General features: G+C 37.1%; 1 protein-coding gene across 10 annotated transcripts in view; it reads left to right on the top strand.

Moving 5' to 3' along the window:
- Positions 1-27,649, top strand: part of CDH18 (cadherin 18) — a 1,074,788-nt gene that overhangs the window by 783,614 nt on the left and 263,525 nt on the right. For 8 of the 10 annotated variants that reach the window (XM_030813926.1, XM_030813931.1, XM_003263181.4 and 5 more), the window contains one exon: positions 20,837-21,131. In XM_030813926.1, the coding sequence (XP_030669786.1) occupies positions 20,837-21,131 (295 nt within the window). Of the gene's footprint in view, positions 1-15,309; positions 15,349-20,836; positions 21,132-27,649 lie in introns of those variants that run through there. The other 2 variants (XM_030813930.1, XM_030813932.1) reach the window with 2 other exon arrangements.

The raw sequence follows: 27,649 nt of genomic DNA, 5'->3' as shown, positions 1-27,649 counted from the left end.
TAAAAGCTATTTGCATTAGGTAAATTCTGAGTCAGATCAAATAACAACAAACTCGAGAGTGGGGTCTTCCAAGGAACCATCACAGAGTTCACATAATTAGAATTTTAGGGGCATGTAGCTTGAAGGAACTCCAGCTCAATTCTGCTTCCTCCGGTGGCTACCAGGCTGCTGATTTTGACCTTGCTTTGGGGATCTTGGTTTTCAAGGCTGCAGTGGAGGTGGAGGGATGGGAATAGAGCAAATTAACATACCTCAGAGCTCATTGTTGAAGATGTGAAGATTCAGACATTTTTCTTTCTTATATACATTTCTTTCTTATATACATTTTTCTTCTATACATCCCTGGAATGCTGCAAGATTTTGGTCAATTTCCCAAGTTTGGAAAAAGTTACTTATTACAATTTTTGGCAGTATTTTCATTGCTTTAATGGAAGAAATAATTTGGAGGTTGTTTTTCCACCATTTTTACTGAAGTCTCCATACAACTGTATATAATATGATGATTTATAAGGCTTGGTAGATGTCTACAATATTGTTTTTAATTTTGTCCCCTCTGTTTTTGTTTTCTAATGTTTCTTTCTGCTTTATCTTGGTTTATTCAAATACTTTCATTATTCTGTTTTAATTTCTCTATGACTTTCTCAGTTATGCATCACTTGATTAATTTTAGTGTTTATTCAAATGCTAATAATATCCATTAATAAAATAATATATTGAAGTATATTTGGAGTAAATATTGTACCACTTCTCATCTGATACTTTATATTTGCTAGGCTATTTCCTTTGCTTATTTCCTTCGTGGCATTTTCTACTAATTTTTACTTTACCCTTCAAGCCTCCTTATTCACAAATACTCTGCTTTTATGACAATATAATTACAAGTTACCTATCCCTTTCATTTTTTCTATTTTTGTCATACCTATTATATGTGACCTTATAAAACCCAGTTTATAATGTTATTATTTTTGCTTTTAATAGTAGGTTGTCTGTTTAAATTGAGATTTACAAAAAAACCACATTTTTGATATTGACCTCTTGACTGACCACTTTAGAATTCCACTGAGCCAAGTTTTCTCCTGATGTTATTTTAATATTTTTACGCATTTTTGTGATTTTTAAATTTTTGTTTACTTGATATGCCTTATTGAAATTAATAACAATTTCAATTATATTTCATTTTTTAATATTTATTAAAAATCAGATGTGCATGGTTACTGGAGTTATGAAAATGAATGAAATTTGGCTGCTCCCCTCAATGAGAGTAAAGTTGGAAAGATGAAACCTTTAAAAGGAAAGATAGTATAATACGGAAGTATTGAATGACAAGGCATTCTTTGACATCAGAATGGAGTGGCAGCTTATTACGATGAGAAGTTCAGAAGCAACTTCACAGAGAATGGAAAACCACTAAACTCCGGGCAGATAAATAGAAACTATCTAGTTTGAAGGGGATTAGATGTGGATGGGTTGGCACTTTTGAAGCCAGATTATATAGTTTAGTTTGCTGAAATTCAGAGTGCATGAAGAGCCAAATGATTCTGTGAGAAACCTAGACAGGCATCAGATCAAGATGTCTTCCTTCTGAGACTGTGGGGAAGCTCTCAAATATTTTATGCAGAAAAGGATCAAACTCCAATTTCAGAAATAACACATTGACAAGCAGTGTGAATGGACTGGATGGAGAGATGAACAGGAACAGAGATAATGACACCACTTACAGGATAACTACGACAATCTAAGTAAGAAAGTATGATGTATGAATGAACCCAGTGGTAACTGTGATGGAGAGAAGGGGTGGATTTGGGAGACTTCTGAGAAGAAAGAGTCACAAAAACTTTGAAAGCTTATAGTGAGGAAAAATGATGAAAGAAAAATCGATATTAACCATAAAATTTCAATCTTGGGTTACTGAGAGAAGAGTAAGAAAGCGCCAGCTTCTTACTCTGATACACACAAGAGAAGATACAGAATGAGTTCAGGCTCGTAAATGAATACCTTGGACTTTAGGATTGAAAAAGCTCTGGGCCGGGCACGATGGCTGACGCCTGTGATCCCAGCACTTTTGGAGACTGGAGCAGGCAGATCACCTGAGGTCAGGAGTTTGAGACCAGCCTGACCAACATGGTGAAACCCTGTCTCTACTAAATATACAAAAATAGCCGGGTGTGGTGGTGGGCGCCTGTAATCCCAGCTACTCGGGAGACTGAGGCAGGGGAATTGCTTTAACCTGGGTGGCTGAGGTTGCAGTGAGCCGAGTTCATGTCATTGGACTCCAGCCTGGGTGGCAGAGCGAGACTCTGTCTCAAACAAACAAACAAACAGACACAACAAAAAAAAGTCTGAATAAAATTTCCATTTTTAATGAACTTAACTATGAAAAGAATTTGTGCACAGCAGCAGACTTTGCAGGATTTTTATTTCAATGTGGAGAGTTATATGGGCTCAACCCTGGGTTGAGTAATCCCACTCTCTAGCACAGGAAAAGTTTAAAAAGACACTCTTAACTGTTTTCCTTAGTTTGCCTCAACCCACAGCTTCTCCCCATTCCTTGAATTCCCAGAGTAAGGACTCAATAGGTCAGAGTTTTGCAGTTTGGTTTTTTTGTGTATTGAATTAGCTTCATTGTGTTTTTAAATTTCTCCCTCTTTATAAAATTATGTTATTCAATAACCAGAAGATGTTCAGTGACATTAGATCAGTTTCTGACAAATAATATGGTTTAGTTCACAAGGTGGATAATTAAGAGAAAAAATGTGATGAGAAATCCCCAAACAAATAATTTTTGAATAACTTTTAGCTTTTTTATTTTGAAAAAAAAAAAAAAAAAAAGAAACAAGACTATAGATTGAGATTGTCTTTTGTTCTGGGAAAATTTTCCCTCAAAAGAAAGTGAGTTTCCCTTAATGCCTCTATTGGAATATCAACTATTCTGTGGATCTCAGTCTTTCTTGCTCACTGAGCTAAAAACTTCTTGAGGACAATGGCCCCTGTTTGATTCAACTTAGCACATCACTTGATACATAGCGGGGATGCAGTTAATTCTTTCTTCCGTTCAGTTACATTGAATTGGATTTTAGCTGAGAATACACATGAGAACATACTGATACAGGCCAGAACTATGGCTGAATAAAGGTATAGAAATGACAGGGCTTAGGTGGGAGACATGAGAGATGGTCAGGGATACAAATCCAAAAAAAAATTTAAGAAAGACTTCAGTAAGCCATGTAGTCATTTGAGAAAATATTAACTGGAAATACCTAGAAAACTTGATGAAATGGCCTAGTAATTATAGCTAAATTAAGGACAGAATTTAGCAAGAATGACCACAAGGAAAGTCAAATTCTTATGCAGTGCAGAATGAGAATCAAGCAAAGCTTCAAGACTGCATAGAAATGAGATTTTACCTTATTTTTCTGTTGACTCTTAATATACTGAAAAAGTGGTAAAACATTCTGACTTTTTCACATAACTGGCTCAAATAAAACCCATAACCTTTTAAAAGATAATAACTATATATATATATACACACACATATATAGTTATAAAGATATATATACATATATGTGTGTGTGTATATATATATATATATGAAGAAATAGAATCCTACTTAATTAAAACTATGAAAGATGCATAAAGGGAACTAAGTCATTGCAGCATAGTTTTCTTCTCTACCTTCCTTCAAGTGACTCATACCTTGGTTATATTCTTCTCTAACTTTATATGTGTTTATATTAATAAATGTGAATACCGCATATATGGAGTTTATATGCCTCCCATTATTTATAATTTTTAGCAAAATACAACCTTACGTTGTACATTATATCATATTTTGACACAATGTGATTTTCTCAATTACCAACAAATTATAGGTAGTTCTTCAGAGCTAACACATTTATACTATTACTTTAATAATCGTTGATATTTCCTTAAGTATTTACCCTCCAGCCAGATCTTTACATTCTTTTTTGTCTCTCAAATAATCAACAATGATTATTCCTATATAACTCTCCTTGCATATATGTACTGTATTTTTTTTTTTTTTTGAGACAGAGTCTCACTCTGTTGCCCAGGCTGGAGTGCAGAGTACGGTGGCACGATCTTGGCTCACTGCAACCTCCACCTCCTGGGTTCAAGTGATTTCTCCTGTCTCAGCCTCCCAAGTAGCTGGGATTACAGGCATCTGCCACCACACCCAGCTAATTTTTTTTTTTTTTTTTTTTTTTTTGTATTTTTAGTAGAGATGAGGTTTCATCATGTTGGTCAGGCTGGTCTCAAACTCTTGACCTCAGGTGATCCACCCGCCTCGGCCTCCCAAAGTGTTGGGATTACAGGTGTGAGCCACTGCACCCGGCCTCATGTGCTATATTTTTACTTCATTCCAGGACACTAATATGCTTTTGTTTTCCGTCTATTTCCTGGTTGCACTTTCTCAATATTTTTGTGGTCTCCCTGGCTTTTTAACTTTGAGGCATTACAGGCTTCTAAACTAAATTCTTCTCTTCTCACCTATTCTTATTTTAGTGTTCAGTTCATCCAGTTTCATTGCTCTAAATGCCAACTTTGTGTCGATGTTCCCTAAGTTCATAAGGCCAATAAAATGTCTCTTGTGAACTTCAGGCTGCATATACAAATGACTTCTCTATATATCTGCTGAGACCTTCAACAAAAAATATCACATTTAGCATGCCTCAAATTGAGTTCTTGATCACTTTTAAACTTCCTATACCTGGATTCTTCCACATTTCAGTTGATTGCAACTTCAATTATGCAGTAACTATGGCCAAACACCAAACATTTGTGCTTGACTTCTCATTTGTCTTATACCTCATATCTACTCTTTGAGAAGCCTTTGTTTGTGCTACTTTCAAAATATATTTCTGATTGGATAATTTCTTATTCCTTTCAAAAATACCACCCTGGTCCATGCTCCCATCAACAATCTTCTATTCACTGCTGTAGAATTATCTCATTTCTTATACATTAAGTTCTAGGGTACATATGCACAACGTGCAGGTTTGTCACATATGTATACATGTGCCGTGTTGGTTTGCTGCACCCAGTAACTCATCATTTACATTAGGTATTTCTCCTAATGCTATCCCTCCCCTATCCCCCGACCCCATGACAGTCCCTGGTATGTGATATTCCCTGCCTTGTGTCCAAGTGTTCTCATTGTTCAATTCTTACCTATGAATGAGAACATGCGGTGTTTGGTTTTCTGTCCTTGCGATAGTTTGCTGAGAATGATGGTTTCCAGCTTCATCCATGTCCCTACAAAGGATATGAACTCATCCTTTTTTATGGCTGCATAGTATTCCATGGTGTATATGTGTCACATTTTCTTAATCCAGTCTATTACTGATGGACATTTGGGTTGGTTCCAAGTCTTTGCTATTGTGAATAGTGCTGCAACAAACATACGTGTGCATGTGTCTTTATAGTAGTATGATTTATAATCCTTTGGGTATATACCCAGTAATGGGATCACTGGGTCATGTGGTATTTCTAGTTCTAGATCCTTGAGGAATTGCCACACTGTCTTCCACAGTGTTTGAACTAGTTTACACTCCCACCAACAGTGTAAAAGCATTCCTATTTCTCCACATCCTCTCCAACACCTGTTATTTCCTGACTTTTTAATGAACACCATTCTAACTGGCGTGAGTGGTATCCACTGGTGTGGTTTTGATTTGCATTTCTCTGATGGCCAGTGATGATGAGCATTTTTTCATGTGTCTGCTGGCTGCATAAATGTCTTCTTTTGAAGTGTCTGTTCATATACTTTGCCCACTTTTTGATGGGGTTGTTTGATTTTTTTCTTGTAAATTTGTTTAAGTTCTTTGTAGATTCTGGATATTAGCCCTTTGTAGATGGGTAGATAGCAAAAATTTTCTCCCATTCTGTAGGTTGCCTGTTCACTCTGATGGTAGTTTCTTTTGCTGTGCAGAAGCTCTTTAGTTTAATTAGATCTCATTTGTCTATTTTGGCTTTTGTTGCCATTGCTTTTGGTGTTTTAGACATGAAGTCCTTGCTCATCCCTATATCCTGAATGGTATTGCCTAAGGTTTCTTCTAGAGTTTTTATGGTTTTAGGTATAACATTTAAGTCTTTAATCCATCTTGAATTAATTTTTGTATAAGGTGTAAGGAAGGGATCCAGTTTCAGCTTTCTACATATGGCTAGCCAGTTTTCCCAGCACCATTTATTAAATAGGGAATCCTTTCCCCATTTCTTGTTTTTGTCAGGTTTGTCAAAGATCAGATGGTTGTAGATGTGTGGTGTTATTTCTGAGGGCTCTGTTCTGTTCCATTGGTCTATGTCTCTGTTTTGGTACCAGTACCATGCTGTTTTGGTTACTGTAACCTTGTAGTATAGTTTGAAGTCAGGTGGTATGATGCCTCCAGCTTTGTTCTTTTTGCTTAGGATTGTCTTGGCAATGTGGGTTCTTTTTTGGTTCCATATGAAATTTAGTTTTTTTTTCCAATTCTGGGAAGAAAGTCATTGGTAGCTTGATGGGGATGGCATTGAATCTATAAATTACCTTGGGCAGTATGGCCATTTTCACGACATTGATTCTTCCTATCCATGACCATGGGATGTTCTTCCATTTGTTTGTATCCTCTTTTATTTTGTTGAGCAGTGTTTTTTGGGTTTCTGCAGTTAGATGCCTAATATGATTAGACCCAAAAATGTTAAGGACTCTACTTCTAATAGTATGGAGAACACTGATAGCCCTTTGCAGAAACTGTTTAGAGAGTTATGCAAAATAAATGCATTTGAAACACCTGATTTACTGCTCATAAGAGGCAAGAAGTTTAGTGACTCTATACATAATACCTTTGACCATATATGGAGATCCAAGGAACATAATGAAGCTGGTTGTTTGCTCCTAAGTTCAGTGCACAAAGTGATGAAAGAAAATTATGAACTGAGAGATTCTATCTCCTGGCTTCAGAAGCAGATACTGAGCCTCAAATTTGCTAAGATTGCCCTGAGTGAGATTCTTATCTCCTGTAGAGAAACAGCTGAAATTGCGGAAAAACAGACATAAGCTCTTATCATGTGAGTGGCTGACCTGCAATGAAAGATGCATGCAGGACCTCGCCAGGTGTCTACTGTTAAATTGAGGGCATTGATTGGAAAAGAAGGGGACCCTGAAACTTGGAATGGGGACATGTGAGAGGACCCTGATAAACCTGGGGATGCTGATTTTGTAAACTCTGGTGTATATTTTTTGGCCAGAATGAAGAGCTTCCCCATCCCCAGTAGTGGTCACATCCACTCCCCAACCCATGCTGCTGTCAGCTTTTCTACCTTTGGCTGAGAACATAAACTCTGTGCTGCCTGAGGCAACAGTGATGGCCTCCCCTGAGGTAGTTGACAAGCAAGATAATGTTGATCATCATCAGGAGCCACCCCCATCATCTCTGCTTCTAAACCTATAACTAAAGTCCCAGCAGGCTGCTAGAGGTGAGGTTGAGAGTGTGACCCATGAGGAGATGCACTACACTTGAAAAGAACTGTTTGAGTTCTCTAATTTATATAAACAGAAATCTGTAGGACAGGCATGGGGATGGATATTAAGGGTGTAGGATAATGGTGGATGGAACACAGAGTCGGATCAGGCTGAATTTATTGATCTGGGCTCACTAAGTAGGAACTCTGCTTTTAATGTTCAACTCTGGCGTTATGAAAGTTTCTAATGGTTTATTTGCATTGTTAGCCAAAATATGGATTAAAAGATGGGCCACTGTGAGCAAGCTGGAAATGCCTGATCTTTCCTGGTTTAATGTAGAGGAAGAGATCCAAAGGGCTAGGGAAATCGGGATCGTGGAGTGGATTAGACCTTTAGACCTACTCATCCCAGCTGGGAGAGTCCAGAAGATGTACCCTTGACCAAAGCCTTGTGAAACAGATTTGTGAGGGCAGCACCTGCATCTGTAAAGAGCCCTGCAATTGCTTTTCTCTGTATGTCAGATCTAATGGTGGGAACCACAGTTATTCAACTACAAAATTTAAATACAATGGGAATAATTTGATCCCAAGGTGGCAGGAGCCAAGTAGCAGCACTCATCTGTCAAAGGCAAGGTGGGTGTAGCTACCATAATGGACAGCAGAGGCAAAGTGGCAATCAGAATAGTGTGACTTATGTAGAGCTCTGGTATTGGCTAATTAATCACTGTGTCCCTAGAAGTGAAATTGATAGGAAACCTACTGCATTCCTATTTAATTTATACAAGCAGAAAACTTCTAGGTTAAATGGACAAAAGACTAATTTGAATTATAAAAATAGAATCATGGCCCCTCAATTAATTTCTAGACTTGAGCAAGTTTACAGACCCAGAACCGCTGGAGTGAAGGAGAGGCGAGGTCCCCTGGAAGAATGGTACGCCTAACGTAGGGTCCCCACTACATTTCCGACAATTTATGCAGTAAATCTTTTTCCCCTCCTTCCCCAAGGAGGCCTCCAGCCTTTTATCAGGTTAACCGTGCATTGGGGAAAGGGAAATGATCAGACATTTCAGGAACTACTGGACACTGGCTCTGAGCTGATGTTGATTCCAAGGGACACAAGACATCATTGTGGTCCTCCAGTTAAAGTAGGGGATTATGGAGGTCAGGTAATTAATGGAGTTTTAGCTCTGGTCTGACTTACAGTGGGCCCAGTGGGTCCCTGGACTCGGCCTGTGGTAATTTCCCCAGTGCCAGAATGCATAATTGGCATAGACATATTTAGCAGCTGGCAGAACCCCCACATTTCCTCCCTGACTGGTAGGTTGAGGTATATTATGGTGGGAAAGGCCAAATGAACCCTTTAGAGCTACCTCTACCTATAAAAATAGTAAATCGAAAACAATATTGCATCCCTGGGGGGATTGCAGAGATTAGTGCCACCATCAAGGAGTTGAAAGATGCAAGGGTGGTGATTCCCACCACATCCCCATTCAACTCTTCCATTTGGCCGTGCAGAAAACAGTTGGATCTTGGAGAATGAGAGTGGATTATTATAAGCTTAACCAAGTAGTGACTCCAATTGCAGCTGCGGTACCAGATGTGATTTCATTGCTTGAGCAAATTAACACATTTCCTGGTACCCGGTATGCAACCATTGACTTGGCAAATGCCTTTTACTCCATTCCTGTCCATAAGGCACACCCGAAGCAATTTGCCTTCAGCTGGCAAGGCCAGCAATATACCTTTATTGTCCTACCTGAGGGGTATATCAACTCTCAGATTTTGTGTCATAATCTTATTCAGAGAGACTTTGATCACTTTTCGCTTCTGCAAGATATCACACTGGTCCATTACATTGGTGACATTGTGCTGATCGGATCCAGTGAGCAAGAAATAGCAAACACAGTGGACTTATTGGTGAGACATTTGCGTGCCAGAGAATGGGGAATAAATCCGACTACAATTCAAGGACCTTCTACTTCAGTAAAATTTCTAGGGGTCCAGTGGTGTGGGGCCTGTCAAGATATCCCTTCTAAGGTGAAGGATAAGTTGCTGCATTTGGCGCCTCCTACAACAAAGAAAGAGGCACAATGCTTAGTGAGGCTATTTGGGTTTTGGAGGCAACACATTCCTCATTTAGGTGTGTTACTCTGGCCCATTTATTGGGTGACCCGAAAGGCTGCCAATTATGAGTGGGATCCAGAACAGGAGAAGGCTCTGCAACAGATCCAGGCTTCTGTGAAAGCTGCTCTGCCATGTAAGCCATATGACCCAGTAGATCCAACGGTGCTTGAGGTGTCAGTGGCAGACAGGGATGTTGTTTGGAGCCTTTTGCAGGCCACCATAGGTGAATCACAGTGGAGGCTTCTATGATTTTGGAGCAATGCCCTGCCATCTTCTGCATATAATTACTCTCCTTTTGAGAGGCAGCTCTTGGCCTGTTACTGGGTTTTGATGGAAACTGAACATTTGACTATATGTCATCAAGTCACCATGTGAGCTGAACTGCCTATCATTAACTGGCTGCTTTCTGATCCATCTAGCCATAAAGTGGGTCATACACAGCAGCATTCTATCATCAAATAGAAGTGGTTATATATATGATCAGGCTTAAGCAGGTCCTGAAGGCACAAGTAAGTTACATGAGAAAGTGGCTTAAATGCCCATGGTCTCCACTCCTGCCACCCTGCCTTCTCTTCCCCAGTCTGCACTGAAGGCCTCATGGGAGGTTCCCTATGATCAGTTGACAGAGGAAGAGAGGACTCGAGCCTGGTTCACAGATGGTTCTGCACGATATTCAGGCACCACCCAAAAGTGGACAGCTGCAGCACTACAGCCCCTTTTAAGGACATCCCTGAAGGACAACGGTGAAGGGAAATCTTCCCAGTGGGCAGAACTTCAAACAGTGCACGTGGTTGTGCACTTTGCATGGAAGGAGTAATGGCCAGATATGTGATTATCTACTGATTCCTGGGCTGTAGCCTATGGTTTGTCTGGATGGTCAGCGACTTGGAAGAAGCATGATCGGAAAATTGGTGACAAAGAAATTTGGGGAAGAGTTATGTGGGTGGACCTCTCTGAGTGGTCAAAATCTGAAGACATTTGTATTCCATGAGAGTGCTCACCAATGGGTGACCTCAGTAGAGGAGGATTTTAATAATCAAGTGGATAGGATGACCTGATCTGTAGACATCACTCAGCCTCTTTCCCCAGCCTCCCCTGACATAGCCCAATGGACCCATGAACAAAGTGGCCATGGTGGCAGGGATGGAGGTTGTGCATGGGCTCAGCAACAATGGACTTCCACTCACCAAGGCCGACCTGGCTATGGCCACTGCTGAGTGCCCAATTTGCCAGCAGCAGAGACCAACACTGAGCCCTCAATATGGCACCATTCCTCAGGGATGTCAGCCAGCTACCTGGTGACAGGTTGATTATATTGGACCTCTTCCATCATTGAAATGGCAGAGGTTTGTCCTCACTGGAATGGACACTTACTCTGCATATGGGTTTGCCTATCCTGCACGCAATGCTTCTGCCAAAACTACCATCCATGGACTCATGGAATGCATCATCCACCATCATGGTATTCCACACAGCATTGCCTCTAACTAAGGCACTCACTTTGCAACAAAAGATTGTGGTAGTGGGCTTATCCTCATGGAATTAACTGGTCTTACCATGTTTCCCATCATCCTGAAGCAGCTGGATTGACAGAACAGTGGAATGGCCTTTTGAAGTCACAATTACAACACCAACTAGGTAACAATACTTGGCAGGGCTGAGGCAAAGTTATCCAGAAGTCTGTGTATGCTCTGAATCAGCGTCCAATATAGTGTACTGTTTCTCCCATAGCCAGGATTCATGGGTCCAAGAATCAAGGGGTGGAAATGGAATTGGCACCACTCACCATCACCCCTAGTGATCCACTAGCAAAATATTTGCTTGCTGTTACTGTGATAATACGTTCTGCTGACCAGAGGCCTTAGTTCCAGAGGGAGGAACACTGCCACCAGGAGACACAGCAACAATTCTATTGAACTAGAAGTTAAGACTGCCACTTTGGGCTTCTCCTACCTTTAAGCCAACAAGCTAAGAAGAGAATTACAATGTTGGCTGGGGTGATGGACCCAGACTATAAAGATGAAATCAGTCCACTACTCCACAACAGAGGTAAAGAACAGCATGCATGGAATACAGGAGATCCATTTGGGCATCTCTTAGTATTATCATTCCCTGTGATTAAGGTTAATGGAAACTACAACAGCCCAATCCAGGCAGGACTACAAATGGTCCAGACCCCTCAGGAGTGAAGGTTTGGGTCACTCCACCAGGAAAATATCACGACCTGCTGAGGTGCTTGCTGAAGGCAAAGAAATATAGAATAGGTAGTAGAAGAAGGTAGTCATCAATACCAGCTATGACCACGTGACCAGCTGCAGCAATGGGGACTGTAATTGTCATGAGTATTTCCTCCTTCTTTTGCTAAAAATGTTTGTACATGTATAAAGTTGTATGAAGAAAATATCTTTATTTTATTTCCTTTTCCTTTATCATATGACATAAGATTTATTGACTTCATATCAGCATTTAAGTATTGTCAACTTTATGTAATATTGTTTGGGTTGGGGGTTGGTGTGTTTCCGGTTGTACAAAGGACAGTTGTATTATGTTAGGTGTAATTATGGCCTTATTATTGCCTTCATTTGAAGATTATGCATGATCTCAGGAGATGTGTATGGGTTCAACTTGACAAGGGGTGTACTTGTGATGGTTAATACTGAGTGTCAACTTGATTGGATTAAAGGATACAAAGTATTGACCCTGGGTGTGTCTTTGAGGGTGTTGCCAAAAGGGATTAACATTTAAATCAGTGGGCTGGGGAAGGCAGATCCACCCTTAATCTGGTGGACACCATCTAATCAGCTGCCAGCAAATATAAAGCAGGCAGAAAAACATGAAAAGGGGAGACTGGCCTAGTCTCCCAGCCAACATCTTTCTCCCGTGCTGGACGCTTCCTGCCTTCAAACATCGGACTCCAAGTTCTTCAGTTTTGGGACTTGGACTGGCTCTCCTTGCTCCTCAGCTTGCAGATGGCCTATTGTGTGATGTTGTGATCATGTGAGTTAATACTTAATAAACTCCCCTTTATGTTTATATAGGATATATATATATACCCTATTAGTCCTGTCCTTCTAGAGAACACTGACTAATATAGTAGCCTTGAATGAGCTTTTGTATTTCTCTGGTGTCAGTTGTAATATCTTCCATTTCATTTCTTACCGAGGTTATTTGGATTTTCTCTTTTCTTTTCTTGGTTAATCTTGCTAATGGTCTATCAATTTTATTTATTTCTTCAATGAACCAACTTTTTATTTCTTTTTTTTTTTTGTATTTTTTTTTGTTTGTTTTTATTTCATTTAGTTCTGCTATGATCTTGGTTATTTCCTTTCTTCTGCTGGGTTTGGGTTTGGTTTGTTCTTGTTCCTCTAGTTCCTTAAGGCGTGACCTTAGATTGTCAGTTTGTGCTCTTTCAGTCTTTTTTATGTAGGCATTTGGGGCTATGAAATTTCCTCTTAGCACCACCTTTGCTGATCCCAGAGGTTTTGATAGGTTGTGTCATTATCGTTGTTCGGTTTGAAGAATTTTTCAATTTCCATCCTTTCGTTTTTGACCCAGGGCTCATTCAGGAGTAGGTTATTTAGTTTCCATGTATTTGCGTGGGTTCAAAGGTTCCTTTTGAAGTTGATTTCCAGTTATATTCCACTGTGGTCTGAGAGAGTGCTTGATATAATTTTAATTTTCTTAAATTTATTGAGGCTCATTTTGTGGCCTATCATATGGTCTATCTTGGAGAAAGCTCCATGTGCGATTGAATAGAATGTGTGTATTGCAGCTGTTGGATGGAATATTCTGTATTTATCTGTTAAGTCCATTTGTTCCAAGGTGTAGTTTAATTCCAGTTTCCTTGTTGACTTTCTGTCTTGATGACCTGTCTAGTGCTGTCAGTGGGATATTGAAATTCCCCACTATTCTTGTGTTACTGTCTGTCTCATTTCGTAGGTCTAGTAGTAATTGTTTCATAAATTTGGGAGCTCCAGTGTTAGGTACATATATGTTTAAGATTGTGATATTTTCCTGTTGGACAAGGCCTTTTACCATTATATAATGTCCCTCTTTGCCTTTTTTAACTGCTGTTGCTTTAAAGTTTGTCTTTTTCTGATATAAGAATAGCTACTCCTGCTTCCTTTTGGTGTCCATTTGCATGAAATGTCTTTTTTTCACTCCTTTACTTAAAGTTTATGTGAGTCTTTATGTGTTAGGTGAGTCTCTTGAAGGCAGCAGATACTTGGTTGGTGAATTCTTATCCATTCTGCAGTTCTGTATCTTTTAAGTGAAGCATTTAGGCAATTTACATTCAATGTTAATGTTGAGATGTGAGGTACCATTCCATTCATAATGTTGTTTGTGTATCTTGGTTTTTTGGTTTTTTTTTTTGTTTGTTTGTTTGTTTTGTTTATGGTTTTTAAATTGTATTTTGTTTATAGGTCCTGTGAGATTTATGCTTTAGAAAGGTTCTGTTTTGATGCATTTCAAGGATTTGTTTCAAGATTTAGAGCTCCTTTTAGCAGTTCTTATAGTGTGGCTTGGTAGTCACAAATTCTCTCAGCATTTGTTTTTCTGAAAAAAACTGTATCTTTCCTTCATATACAATGCTTAGTTTCACTGGATACAGAATTCTTGGCTGATAATTGTTTTGTTTGAGGAAGCTGAAGATACAGCCCCAATTCCTTCTAGCTTGTACAGTTTCTGCTGAGAAATCTGCTGTTAATCTGATAGGTTTTCCTTTGTAGGATACCTGGTGCTTTTGTCTCACAGCTGTTAAGATTCTTTCCTTTGTCTTAACTTTAGATGACCTATGCATTGGCATAACACATAACAATGTGCCTAGGTGATGATCTTTTGGTGATTAATTTCCCAGGTGTTCTTTGTGCTTCTTGTATTTGGATGTTTAGGTCTCTAGCAAGGCCAGGGAATATTTCCTCAATTTTTTTCCCCAAATATGGTTTCAAAACTTTTAGATTTCTCTTCTTCCTCAAGAACACTGATTATTCTTAGGTTTGGTCATTTAACATAATCCCAGACTACTCTGAGGCTTTGTTCATATTTTCTTATTCTTTTTTCTGTCTTTGTTGGATTGGGTTAATTTGAAGAACTTGTCTGAATTTCTTTCTTCTACTTGTTGAACTTTATTGCTAAGGCTTTCCAGAGAATTTTGCATTTCTATCTGTGTCCAATGTTTCCTGAAGTTTTTATTGTTTTTGTTTATGCTATTTCATTGACTATTTCTCCCTTCACTTCTTGTATCTGTTTTTTTATTATTATTATTTATTTCCTTGCATTGGGCTTACCTTTATTTGGGGCCTCCCTGATTAGATTAATAACTAACCTCCTGAATTCCTTTTCAGGCAAATCAGGGATTTCCTCTTGGTTTGCATCCATTGCTGGTGAGCTAGTAGGATTTTTGGGGGTGTTAAAGAGCCATGTTTTGTCATATTACCAGAGTTGGTTTTCTGGTTCCTTCTCATTTGGGTAGGTTATGTCAGAGGGAAGGTCTAGGGCTGAAGGCTGTGGTTAGATTCTTTTTTCCCATTGGGTATTTCCTTCACATAGTGTCCTCCCCCTTTTCCTATGGATGTGGCTTCCTGAGAGCCGAGGTGTAGTGATTATTGCCTCTCTTCCGGGTCTAGCCACCCAAAAAGTCTACCAGGCTCTGGGCTAATACTGGGTGTTGTCCGCACAGAGTCCTGTGATGTGAACCGTCTGTGGATCTCTCAGCCATGAATACCAGCATCTGTTATGGAGAGGCAGCAGGGAGGTGAAATGGACCCTGTGAGTGTTCTTAACTTTGGTGGTTTATTGCTCTTTTTTGTGTGCTGGTTGGCCTCCTGCCAGGAGGAGAGGAACCCGTGGCGGGTGGGGCCCTAGAACTCCCAAAAGTATATGCCCTTTGTCTTCAGTTACCAGGATGGGTAGGGAAGTACCATTGGGTGGGGGCAGGGCTAGGCATGTCTGAACTTAGACTTTTCTTGGGCGGGTCTTGCTGCCGCTGCTTTGGGGGATGAGTGCAAGACTTCCAGGTCAGTGGAGTTATGTACCTAGGAGGATTATGGCTGCCTCTGCTGAGTTGTGCAGGTTGCCAAGGAAGTGGGGGAGAGCCAGGAGTCATAGGCTTCTCCCAGCTCCCACACAATCCAAAGGGCTGGTCTCACTCCTACCATGGCCCCATCATAGCACCAAGTCTGTTTCCAGGCACCAAGTCTGTTTCCATGGGCAAGCAGGGCTGAGAACTTACCTACGGCTAACCCGCTTCCCGGTTGCAAAAGAAAGTATGGCTTTAGTGCTTCCACTGTCTGTGGAGTCTACACGCAGGATTTGCATCCTCCCCCGAGTCCAAGCAGGAATGGACACTGCTTCCTCTACCCCTGTATTTTGCTTGGCTTTCTAAATTCACACAGCTCCAGGTAAGATCAGAATATTCTCCCATAAACTAGACCTTCAGTTTCCCCAGTGGGGGTGTGTATTCAGGAGCAACGGATCTCCCTTTCCCTCTTTCACAGCCTGGGCACTTACACTATTTGGAGCATCTTGAGGGCCCCGCAGGAGCAACCTGCTTCCTTCAGAGGGTCTGCGGGTACTCTCAGGATTCCTGATATTCCTGCAGTCATTCTGGGGCAAAATTAATGATGTGAGCCTCCACATCCTGCTCTGTACATCTGAGTTATAGCTGCAATCCAGTCTTGACATGATGGATTAAATTTTTTAAAATAAAACTTTAACTGTTTAACATAACTTTTTACACATTTGTTGGTGTGTAATTAAAAATTATGGTTAATACATGTCCCTTTTTCACAGAGACTAATATCAGTTAGCAAGAGACTGTTACTGCTTAATGTGTTTTATTTCACATCAGTTACTTATTAAGAGTTCGATTGATTTTTTGTTTCATTTGCTTATACTTTAAGAATATAATACATTCTGGAATGAAGGATACATAATACTTCTCAATCACATGCATTCCCTATGTTTTCACATTTCTTTCACATTGTGTCACATATTTTTATGCAAGTTTTGGAGATGATCAATCATAGTGGAATTACTATATTGCTGCCTTTATTTTTGGCTTTCACTGAAATATTATAAATATGTTTTCTACTTATAAACAAGTATATAAATTATGTAGCCCAAAATATTACAGTTTTAAGTCAATGACCTATCTTTTTAACATAGCTTAAAGTCCTAATTAAACTCAACTTTGTAAATGAATGGCTCCACCACCATCTTCTTAACCTTTTAAAGTTATTCTTCCCCAAGGAATAGAATATTATTTTATTGAGGAACTTTGCATTAGAGTGAAAGCTATAAATTTCCAGGTCCTGATCCTAATGTAGTCCAGGGTGAATAAATAGTTTTCTAGAGTGAACTAATGTGAGTCACATTGGCTTTCTAAGTGCCATAGGTTACTACTTAATGCTAAGAAAGTGACAATTTATTAAAATAATGCTAGAGATTACTAGCATTTTGCTTCACTAGGGTGACTGCATTTTCTTTTTCTTTTTTTCACCCCTCATTCCTTTGCTGTTCTCTAAAGAGCAGTTAATTTAGCCTACTTTATTATGTAATGAGATACCCAAATACTATCTCTTCTTGCTTTAGGACAATATAATGTCTGTCTTTCAGCATGAAGATACAGCCTACTTTGTAAAATCTCATGGCTCTAAAAGTATATATAAGGTGTTACATTCAGACCCTGCTACAATGCCCTTGGTATTACTAAACTGATAAAAAAAAAAGGGAGGGACTCCACTGTATATGACTAAAATCAAATTTATCTTCCAAATATTTTTACTTATTTCACTGTAAAAAAAAAAAAATCATGGACATCTCTCTTAAGTAGTATAGTGGCTAGCTAAGCTTGTAACCTACATTTAACTGGTTACTGAGTCACTACCATGTCTATATATGCAGTATTTCTAATTTCCAAGCTCTTTTCCAACCTCTTTCATTTGATGTCTCATTGGTGACCCCACTCAGAGATGACATACTTCTATCATCATAATATTCCTGATTATCTCTATTCAAGAGCTTTTTCTCCATTTCTTAAGTTTTCTATGTCTGCAACTACCCTTATTATTCACCTATGTCATTCATTCGTCATTTTTTGGCTTACAAAAATTAATAAAATACTTCTCTAGAGTCTTAAAACCCTTTTATTAAAAAATTCAAGACAAAATACTCAAGGTTTCTCTCAGGCTCCATTCCTGTTGCAAAGTGTATATTGCAAACAGAACTGAGATTTGAGAATAGATGTGGTGGAGGAGAGGCTTGAGAGTAAACCACTTTGCTATTTCATAGTGGTTATCATCATAATCATATAAACTATTAGTCAATCTACTAAATAACTACTACAATGGTTTCCCATTAGTGTTACATGGGAATCTGATTATTTCAAGATTTAACCAAGCTGGCCAAGAAACTAAAATTTCATTAATAAAATGATCATCTACATTATTTAAAAACTCATGCTAAATATTCTTAGAAAGCAATGTAATCTAAATACATTTTCATGATAATTTTGTGTAAGTTTTGTAATATTTGGTGTAAGGTTATCCAAAAATATAAATATTATTGAATTATAATTCACTAATCGTATTACAATCTAGGTTCAAATTAGTCATATCTTCAGAAGCATATATGCTGTTTATTAGGTATTATTAAAACTGCTTATTAATTATAAAAAGTGTATATGAATTATAATAATGTTATACATGTGGAGTCAGATTCAAGTGTTAAAACTGATAGCCCTAAAATTACTGAAATTTTTATTTTTATATCTGAATTACTAGAATCTATACAGAGTGTATAGTATATACATATTTAATAGATGCTAATAGATGCGGTAGGTTAAGAACTTTACTATTTCTCTTATATACTTAAGCCTATTCTTCTTTAAATACACTTAAATGTCTGTAATATGAACCTAACAGTACACTTAGTATAATTTTATATTGCTACATTTTGTTAGTAATAAAAAAACTAAGTGATATCAAATTAATTTCACTAAACATATGTTTTTCATGTATATATATATATACACACACACATATACATATCCTGAAGAAATGATGAAAATGGCAATTTTCATCATTGTTAAACTTTTAGAAATTGTTAAAAGACATTGCACATTCTGCAAAAATGTTTTATATAGTTATAAGTACAATATATAGATTTTCAATTTATATATAATATAACAACATAATAATTACCAAACTATCTCATCTTTTGTTAGTTTAATGACAAGTATTCTAGAAAAGGTTTTAGAAACATTTGGTAAATGAATTTGTTGGTTTACTTTGCTACGTTTTGGTCATGGATTGATGCAAAGTTGGAGAATATGAAATAGGTTGCTCTATTGATACTTTGTGGGTGTCTGCTTCATGAAAGATGAATCTTTTCTTCTAGATACTAAAATGATATGCTAAGAGACATAAATAAATAAACACATTTTCATACAAGCATACAATTGTATCACCCAATTCATTCTGCATTCTTCCTTTAGTATCCAATTTACTAATGAAGTGTGAATCTTTGAAAGCTGTGTATTTTTGCTCATTTTTATAAAAGATCTAAATAAGCATTTTTAAGTGGTTTCATCTGTTGAAACTTACTCTGTGATTCCTGTCAAAATTTTGTCCTGGTAATTTTTTGCATGTTTTCAAGAAAGAGGTGAAATTATTCCCATACTATCATTTATGTTTCAGTTGCCCTAATTTTCCCAGAAAAAGTCTTTTTCTCATATTCATTGTCTTTTTCTGTATTTTGTCTTTTCCAAATGTCTTCTGAGAGTTCAGAGACTTTAAAACCTCAAAAATGTTCATGTTACTATGGCAAGGAAACTGAAATGCTATGTGAACAAGGTTGTGTTTTTTCAATGTTTCTACGTGTCAGAAATGAGAAAAAGGTAAGTCATTGAGGTTATGTGCCCAGAAAGGTTTAATATAAAGGATAACTGTTCAGACCTCTTGGGAGAAACAATCCTTAAAAATATATTTGTGAACTGAGAAAATACTGCTGTTATTTCTAGCTAGAAATATAGCACTGGCACTCTTGAAACTATTTAAGTGAATTTTGGTGTCATAGCAGAATCTTTAGCAAAAACTATATGCAGTTTAAATGACAACAAAGTGTATTATCTCAATATTTTAGGTATTTTTCTTATTGAAGACCTCTTTTCTAATTTATTGTTACTTTTCTAATATCTATTCAAATAGTATTTGATAATTTTAATTTTACTAAGTGTAGATTTGTTACTGTATTTCAATTAATTAAAATGAGAGCCTATTTATCAACTAAATATATTACTACTATTTAAATTTTGAGTTAAAGTTTTATAATCCCTAACTAAAAAAATACTCTATCCCTAAAAAAGTACTTTTTTTTTTTTTTTTTGAGATGGAGTCTCACTCTGTCTCCCAGGCTGGAGTGCAGTGACGCAGTCTCAGCTCATTGCAAGCTCCGCCTCCCGTGTTCACACCATTTTCCTGTCTCAGCCTCCCTGGTAGCTGGGACTACAGGAGCCCACCACCATGCCCGGCTAATTTTTTTTTTGTATTTTTTTAGTAGAGACGGAGTTTCACCAAGTTAGCCAGGATGGTCTTGATCTCCTGACCTGGTGATCTGCCTGCCTCGGCCTCCCAAAGTGCTGGGATTACAGGCGTGAACCACCACGCCTGGCCAAAAATACTCTATTTTTTAATATTCTACATCAAAGCCCTTTATATTACAGGTGATTTCATTTTTTTTCAAATTATTAAACACATGACTGTGACTATTACTTAAATATGTGCCTCTTTTGTGAAAATTTTAATAATTAATTTGAACCTCAATTTGTCCTACCTTATATTTTTTCTAGTCATAAAGTTGAAATAGAATGTCAAATAATTAAAACAAAATATATTATTTTCACAAGTATGGAAGGCAACAATAATCTACTGGAAATTGATTTTCCCAACTTTATGGCAGTTAGTGGAATGTGGATTTAGTAAAATTAAAAGGGCTATTTTTGTTTCAATAAATATTATTTATTGGTTTTTTCTTAGATCAATAACTGTATCGCTTAGACAAATCATGATAGCAATATCCATATGATTAATCAAGTGAAAAAAAACTGCAGAAAAGTAAATGATAGTAGTAACACACAGGGCACTGGAAAGGGAAGAAAAGTCATAGCCAAAGTAATTATAGATAGGGAGTTTTCAGAGAACATAATGTGAGGTTGGAATATAAATATATGCTAAATTATTCCATGTGTATTTCACAGCTGCACTCCAATTCTGACAAAGGTGATGGATCTGTCAAGTACATCCTTACTGGAGAGGGTGCCGGGACTATATTTATCATTGACGATACCACGGGCGATATCCACTCAACAAAAAGCCTAGACAGAGAGCAGAAGACCCACTATGTGCTTCATGCTCAAGCTATTGATAGACGTACAAACAAACCTCTTGAACCTGAATCCGAGTTCATCATCAAAGTGCAAGACATCAATGACAACGCTCCAAAATTCACAGATGGACCATACATTGTTACTGTGCCTGAAATGTCAGACATGGGTAAGAAAAATCATTTTTGTGATTATGCAGTTAACATATTTCAAAAACCAAAAAGTCATCTTTAGAACACCAATTTTTACTTGTATATATATCTGGAGGGGATCTAAATACGAAGTTTCAAAATATTTTAGTATTTTTTGTGGCATAAAGTGTTAAAGACTATTGGGTCTAGCAATTATAATATTCATTGAAATTGATTTCTAATCATGTGAGTGTAGGTAATAGTTGGATCTCAAGGGGAAAGAAATATTTATAAAATTGAAAACACGTGGAATACTTGCTTAATTGCTATGGCTCTTCTTATCACATGAATTCTACATGTATATTGTTAAGAATATACCAGCACATTCAATTTGATTATTTGCACAGAAGAAAGATTCTAGAATGTCTGAAATTTTTGTCTCCAGGTCTTTTAAGCTTTCAGTGTATGACCAAATTATAATACCATTAATAGATGTTGCTACATTAATCAATAAAACTTTTCAGATATTCCTAAGCATTTATATACCTTATTTATTTAAAAGTATATGACAGCCCTGTTAAGTATTTTGAATATCATTTTTAAGATGTGCAAACTGGCATAAAGTATTTAAGTCACTTTTGCAAATTCACATATTTAGAAAATAGCCAAGGAGGCATTATTCCAGGTTTAGCTGAATGCAAAGCCTACACTGCAGCCAATAGAACCATGATCCAGGGCCTGAGCCACCCTAATGATCTGGGGCTTTTTCACCACTCACTGGTTTCTGTGGTGTAGCTATTTGAATTTATTTTTGTTTATTTTTCATTTCGTGGGATGATTTTTTAAAAAGTAGTTTAAAAATGGTTCTCCTATGATAATACTTTTCAACTATCTTTATGAGACTCTAAGCTTTGTAACACATTTATTGAGTAAAGATTTAATATATTTAATTTTACTGCATATGTATGAGTATTGTTTTAGATTGAGGTTCTTATAGTCACTTAGTCACTAATCAAATCAGTCTGTGAATTTGAAATATATGTATGTGTGTGTATATATATATATGTGTGTGTGTGTATATATATATATATGTATATATATATTTTAAAAATGGAAGATGGTAGCATCTTTTCTCTCAACTCCAGATTCCAGCTCATGCCAGTCTTCTTGAGCTAGGCAGGTAGCTCCTGCAGCTGCTGTAGGAGCAGGTAAGGAAGAGAATGAGGTCTTCTTCCTTAGCTGAAGCCTCAGAGGAGAAAGCAGTTGCCAAACTTGTGCCCTCTGGACCACAGCAGAACCCAGGAACCAGCCCAGCCTGCAGGAGCCTAAGAGAAGCCCAGAATACTCTCGGGCTTATTGATCTCCAAGGAGAGTCGAGGGGGAATTAAAGGCTCCAGCATTTTTTAACCCTGGTGGGTGAGAGTTTGCATGGGAACTCAAGGACAGAATTCTCTCTGTCACATCAAGGAACTGATAACCCACAAACCTAATCTCCTCTGCCTTAGGAAGGCAAAGAGCTCTATGGTGCTTCCACCTGTGAGAGTGCTCCTGGTGAGCTACTTCCAAGACAAGTAAGATCCCCAAGGAGCACAAAGGAAACTGTCATAACCACAGGGGGTAAAGCACTAGAGAGAAAAACAGGCAGAGCAGGCATTACCCAGAAAGACAGTATACTAAACAGTAGCCAATATGAGCATTGGAGGGCTTTTACGGACTCCACAAACAGATTTCTGTAACTCAGAGGCTTTTGCTTTAAACAAATAAGTAAATAACAATGACAAAGAAAATCAATATATGGATTGAAGGCATGAATGGTAACTGATTAGACTTGAATTATTGTCCTGGTACCTAAAATCATAACTGACTGGAAGAAGTAGCTAATAGCCACAGAAACAAACATAAAATTGTGGATATTGTGGGAAAAAGAAAGGAGATTTAGAGAACATATTCATTAGACCTATCATGTGAATAACATGTGTCCTTAGAGAAAAATAAAGAGCAAATGGAGAAAAGGAGCAATCATAATTTTTCTTGAAGTGAATAATATACTGACTTTACAAGTTTAGTAGACTTTCCAAGTTCCAGGAAGAGTAAATAGAATAAGAATCAAACATAGGAAAATCCTGGTAAAGTTTTAAAGCCTAATAAAAAAGAGAAAGTTTTAAAAACATTCAGATTTTTAAAAATTAGGTATGAATAAAAATGAATTTGTTACCCTCACATTTATTACATGAAATAGAGGAATCTGATAGAGAGTTGAGTCCCATTTACAGCCTACAGAGATAACACTGAAGCCCCAAATCTATTGTTCAGACAAATATGATCCATCAGCTAGGGCAAAATAAATATTTGGAGAAGGATCTGGAAGGTCTATTATTCTCCTACCTAATTTAGAAAAACATTTGAGAAAACAGTTGAAATTAAAAATAGTTGAAATAAATCAGAACAGAGATCTAAAAGTCAAGGAAAATGGCAGACAGGAAAAATGTTATTAGCAGTGAACTCTAGAATAGATGTGTGTGTGTGTGTGTGTGTGTGTGTGTGTGTTTGTGTGTGTACACTGAGTTAATACGAATGGATATTTTTGAAATACTGTAAAAGGATGCCACATAATCTATGTGAGAATCTTAAGGCATAAAGTAATTTTTGCAGAAAAGGCTGTGAGTTGAGGACTTGGGAACAAGTCAAAGTCCTCATCTGGGGTTTGGGAAGACAGATGGGAATGGTGAAAAGTTAATATTCTTAAGTTCTCTTACTGAGATGAGTATGGTTGAGGGACAAAACTTTAATATCTGAAAGTAGTAGAGAAAAAGGACAAGACAGAGTAAGTTTCAACTCTTTGTACTACTGTGGTTTCAGGCAAGATTCTATTGAAAGAGTTATTTTATGGGAAACCTTAAGCTGAATATTGGAAATTATATTTTATCAGTAAGTTTGTGTGTGTGTGTATACACACTCATTACTGTAGGAAAACAAATACATAACATACATGGTAATAACATATAATAGATATTGTAACATGAATGCATAGAGGATGATATGAAAGTGGAGGGAGAAACTCACTTTATATTGTGTTCGTAAGAATGGGTGATATTTTCATTAACTGATTTTTTTTTTTTTTTTTTGAGACAAGAGTCTTGCTCTGCCGCCCAGGCTGGAGTGCAGTGGCATGATCTCAGCTCACTTCAACCTCTGCACACGATTACAGGCGTGTGCCTCCAGGCCCAGCTAAAGTTTGTAATTTTAGTAGAGACGGGGTCTTGCCATGTTGGCCAGGCTGATCTTGAACTCTTGGTCTCAAATGATCCGCCTTTCTGGGTCTCCCAAAGTGCTGGGATTAGAAGTGTGAGCCACTGCGTCTGGGCAACTCTGATTTTAGAAACAAAAAGTTGATGATATTATAGGCAAAGATCTGCAGACAATGGCAGGGGGAACAAATCTGTCCTGCTCTCTGTTTTTGTGCTTTTACTGAAACACAGCTACACTCCTTTACTTGAAGATTGTCTGTGGTAGTTTTGGCACGGCAATGGCACAGCTGGGTGTTTGGGATGAAGGTCATATCGCTGGCCCACAATGCCTAAAATATTTAGAGTGTTTTCTTTTATTAAAAAAAGAGTTTGCCAGTCTTCATTGTAAGCTATTATAGGGAGATCAGAGGCAAGGAACAATTAGAGGATGGTGTCATAGTTTTAATAGACAAGTATCTGCTGATCTATGGCAGTTAGTGTTCTGCCAGCCCTACTGGACTATATACATGTAGACAGAAATATAGCGTTTGTTGCAAATATATGGGATCATGCTTCTTCCCTTTGCGTAGATACTGTTAGTTATTTAATGACTATCCAGGCTTCCCTTCTGTGATACTAAGATAGCCTAGTTTTGTTAGAGAATACAGATGTGTTGCAGAATATGCATGTACATGCACAGAAAATATCTAAAGGAAATAGACACACACACATTGTTGAAGGTTTGCTTCTAAACACTAGGTTGTGGCTTTATTTGGTATGAAAGGAATAAGTGGTTCTAAACATGTAATAAAAATCATTTTTATAACACTAACACTTAAAAATATACTGGTTTCTAACACTAACTGAAGACTAATAATAATGTAAGCAGGTGACAACAAAATTTTTATCGACATATGGTGCCTAATAAAATTACTTTTTTATCATATACTCATTAATTCAGTTTTGAATCATTAAAACAATCTCTCTCCTTATATTTATTCAATTGTTTCTTGAGTGAGAGAGAGAGTAAATGCACTTTATGTGCTGAGAGCTGTGATAGTGGCTAGTAATACAATGGTTAATAAAACAAGACCACTATCTTTGAGCAAACTGCAGACTTACAAATAGAAAATTTCAATATGGTGTCTGATAAGCACCAAAATAGGGGAACCGTAGACTTGGACAGGGGGCCCCGCTTGTGGATGAGAGAAGATGTCCTCAGTGAGTCTTGAATAATGCATGGTGATTTATCAGTTAGAAAAGGTAAAATCAATGGACATTTGACATACAGGATAAAATGATTAAAAAAAATAGTCCAGCTTGGGATGTGTGTCTGTGTGTCTGTGTGTGTGTGTGTGTGTGTACCCATGTGTGTGCATTTGTGTGTTTTGGGGAAATAAACAGGAAGATCATGTAAATAATAGATTTTCTGTATAGCTTTGCAAATATGTTACAAGAATACAGAAAAGGCACCACCAGAGACTTCCTTGGTGTGCAAGATTTTATCAGATTATTGTTTCTTGCATCTCTCGCTAAATAATGATAATGGAGCCACTCCAAGTAATTGCAGTGTGCTATATTGCCAGTGAGAAAAGCATAATGTGGTTGTATATTTCTTGTCGGTGGGCAGTAATCTGCCGACAAAGTCTGAGACACTTTGGATAGCTCAGTACAGAAAGATGAAAAAATAAACTGAAGTGGTTTCTAAAGCATGTTTTAATGTAAGATTTGTATGTATCTTTTTGATCTACACAATGTAATTTCACCAATTATCTAGGGAATTATATTCTTCTAGAAACGAGTTTTTCAATCTTTCCACTATTGACATTTTGGACTGGATAATTCTTTGTTGTGGGGGTCTTCCCTGTGCCGTGTAGGATGTTTAGTAGCAGTCATGGCCTGTACCTAATAAATGCGGTAGTGTTCCTCCCACAACCACAAAGTGATGATGTCTTCAGAAATTGCCAAGTGTCCTCTGGGTGACAAAAATGCTCTCAGTTAAGAACTACTGCCCTAGGGAACAGGCAATAGAAAGAATTAAAAATGTCAAAGTAGAAACACAAATTGAATAATATATTTGTTAAATTTATAATCCTGTCCAGAGAGACTTTCATAGTGCCAGAATGCTCATGCCATGAACTTTAAAACAAAAATATGTTCTATCTGGCTAGGTAAGAAATTGCAGTGTTTAAATATTAATTGTCATCTTGAAGTGCACAATAGTATGAAAACACTGAGGAAAGTCATGAAATAAAATGAAGTTATTTGCACCCATAGAAGGAAGAGTAATGGCGTGGCTACTTGGGAGCCATGATGGCTCTCATTAAAAAAAAATTGTGTATTGTATAGCTTGCATTTAGAAGAACCCTTGAATTATGTTTGGTTCCTAGTAAGGTACTGGCTGTCGTGTGTGTGTGTGTGTGTGTGTGTGTAGTCATGTATATATACACGTATGTATGTACGTATATATACATGTATATATACGTATATATGTATATGTATATGTACATATACGTATATATACATGTATATATACATATGTATATGTATATGTACATATACGTATGTATACATATATAGTATACGTATGTATACATATATAGTATACGTATGTATACATATTACTTCTTTAATTTACGTATGTATACATATATGTATGTGTATATATACATATATATGTGTATATATACATATATGACATATATACATATATACATAGATGGCATTTACATATAGATTTACATATACATGTATATTTACATGTATACATATAGATAAGTGTATATACACATACACTATATATATTTATCTAAATAATTAATTTCAACAGTAAACATATGTGAACAGGATGGCATTATAATATTATTGAGGGCAAATGTAACCTGGATTAATCCGTAATAGATGTACAATGCAAATTTGAGATTTTAAATTTCCCTTTTTTTGTGATATGCAGTACATTATCATGTCAGTCTTGATCTTTACAACCTTCTATCAATTATTTTATGGAATTACTTCTTTAATTTCTCTATAGTTACATTACATATCTAATTTATATAGTCTTTAGAACTGACAGTTAAAATATGAGATAATGAGTTAATGTGTTTATCACAATACAAAGGTGAAAATGACCATGAGATTAAATGATACTTGGTTTTTGAGTCAGCCATCAAGTGAATGTTTTTAGAAATTAAGATGAATAAAATTGTATTTGTAAATGGTATTACACTTTTCAGGTGAAAAGCACATCATAACTGGCTAAGAAATTTAGCAATAATACAAAGACATAAAATTAGCAGTAAAAAGCTGCTAAAGGTGTTTGTCTTAATTGT

The sequence above is a fragment of the Nomascus leucogenys genome, chromosome 6 (genome assembly GCF_006542625.1).
Source record: "Nomascus leucogenys isolate Asia chromosome 6, Asia_NLE_v1, whole genome shotgun sequence".
Taxonomy (NCBI): Eukaryota; Metazoa; Chordata; class Mammalia; order Primates; family Hylobatidae; genus Nomascus; species Nomascus leucogenys.
This window is presented reverse-complemented; position numbering and strand designations above follow the sequence as displayed.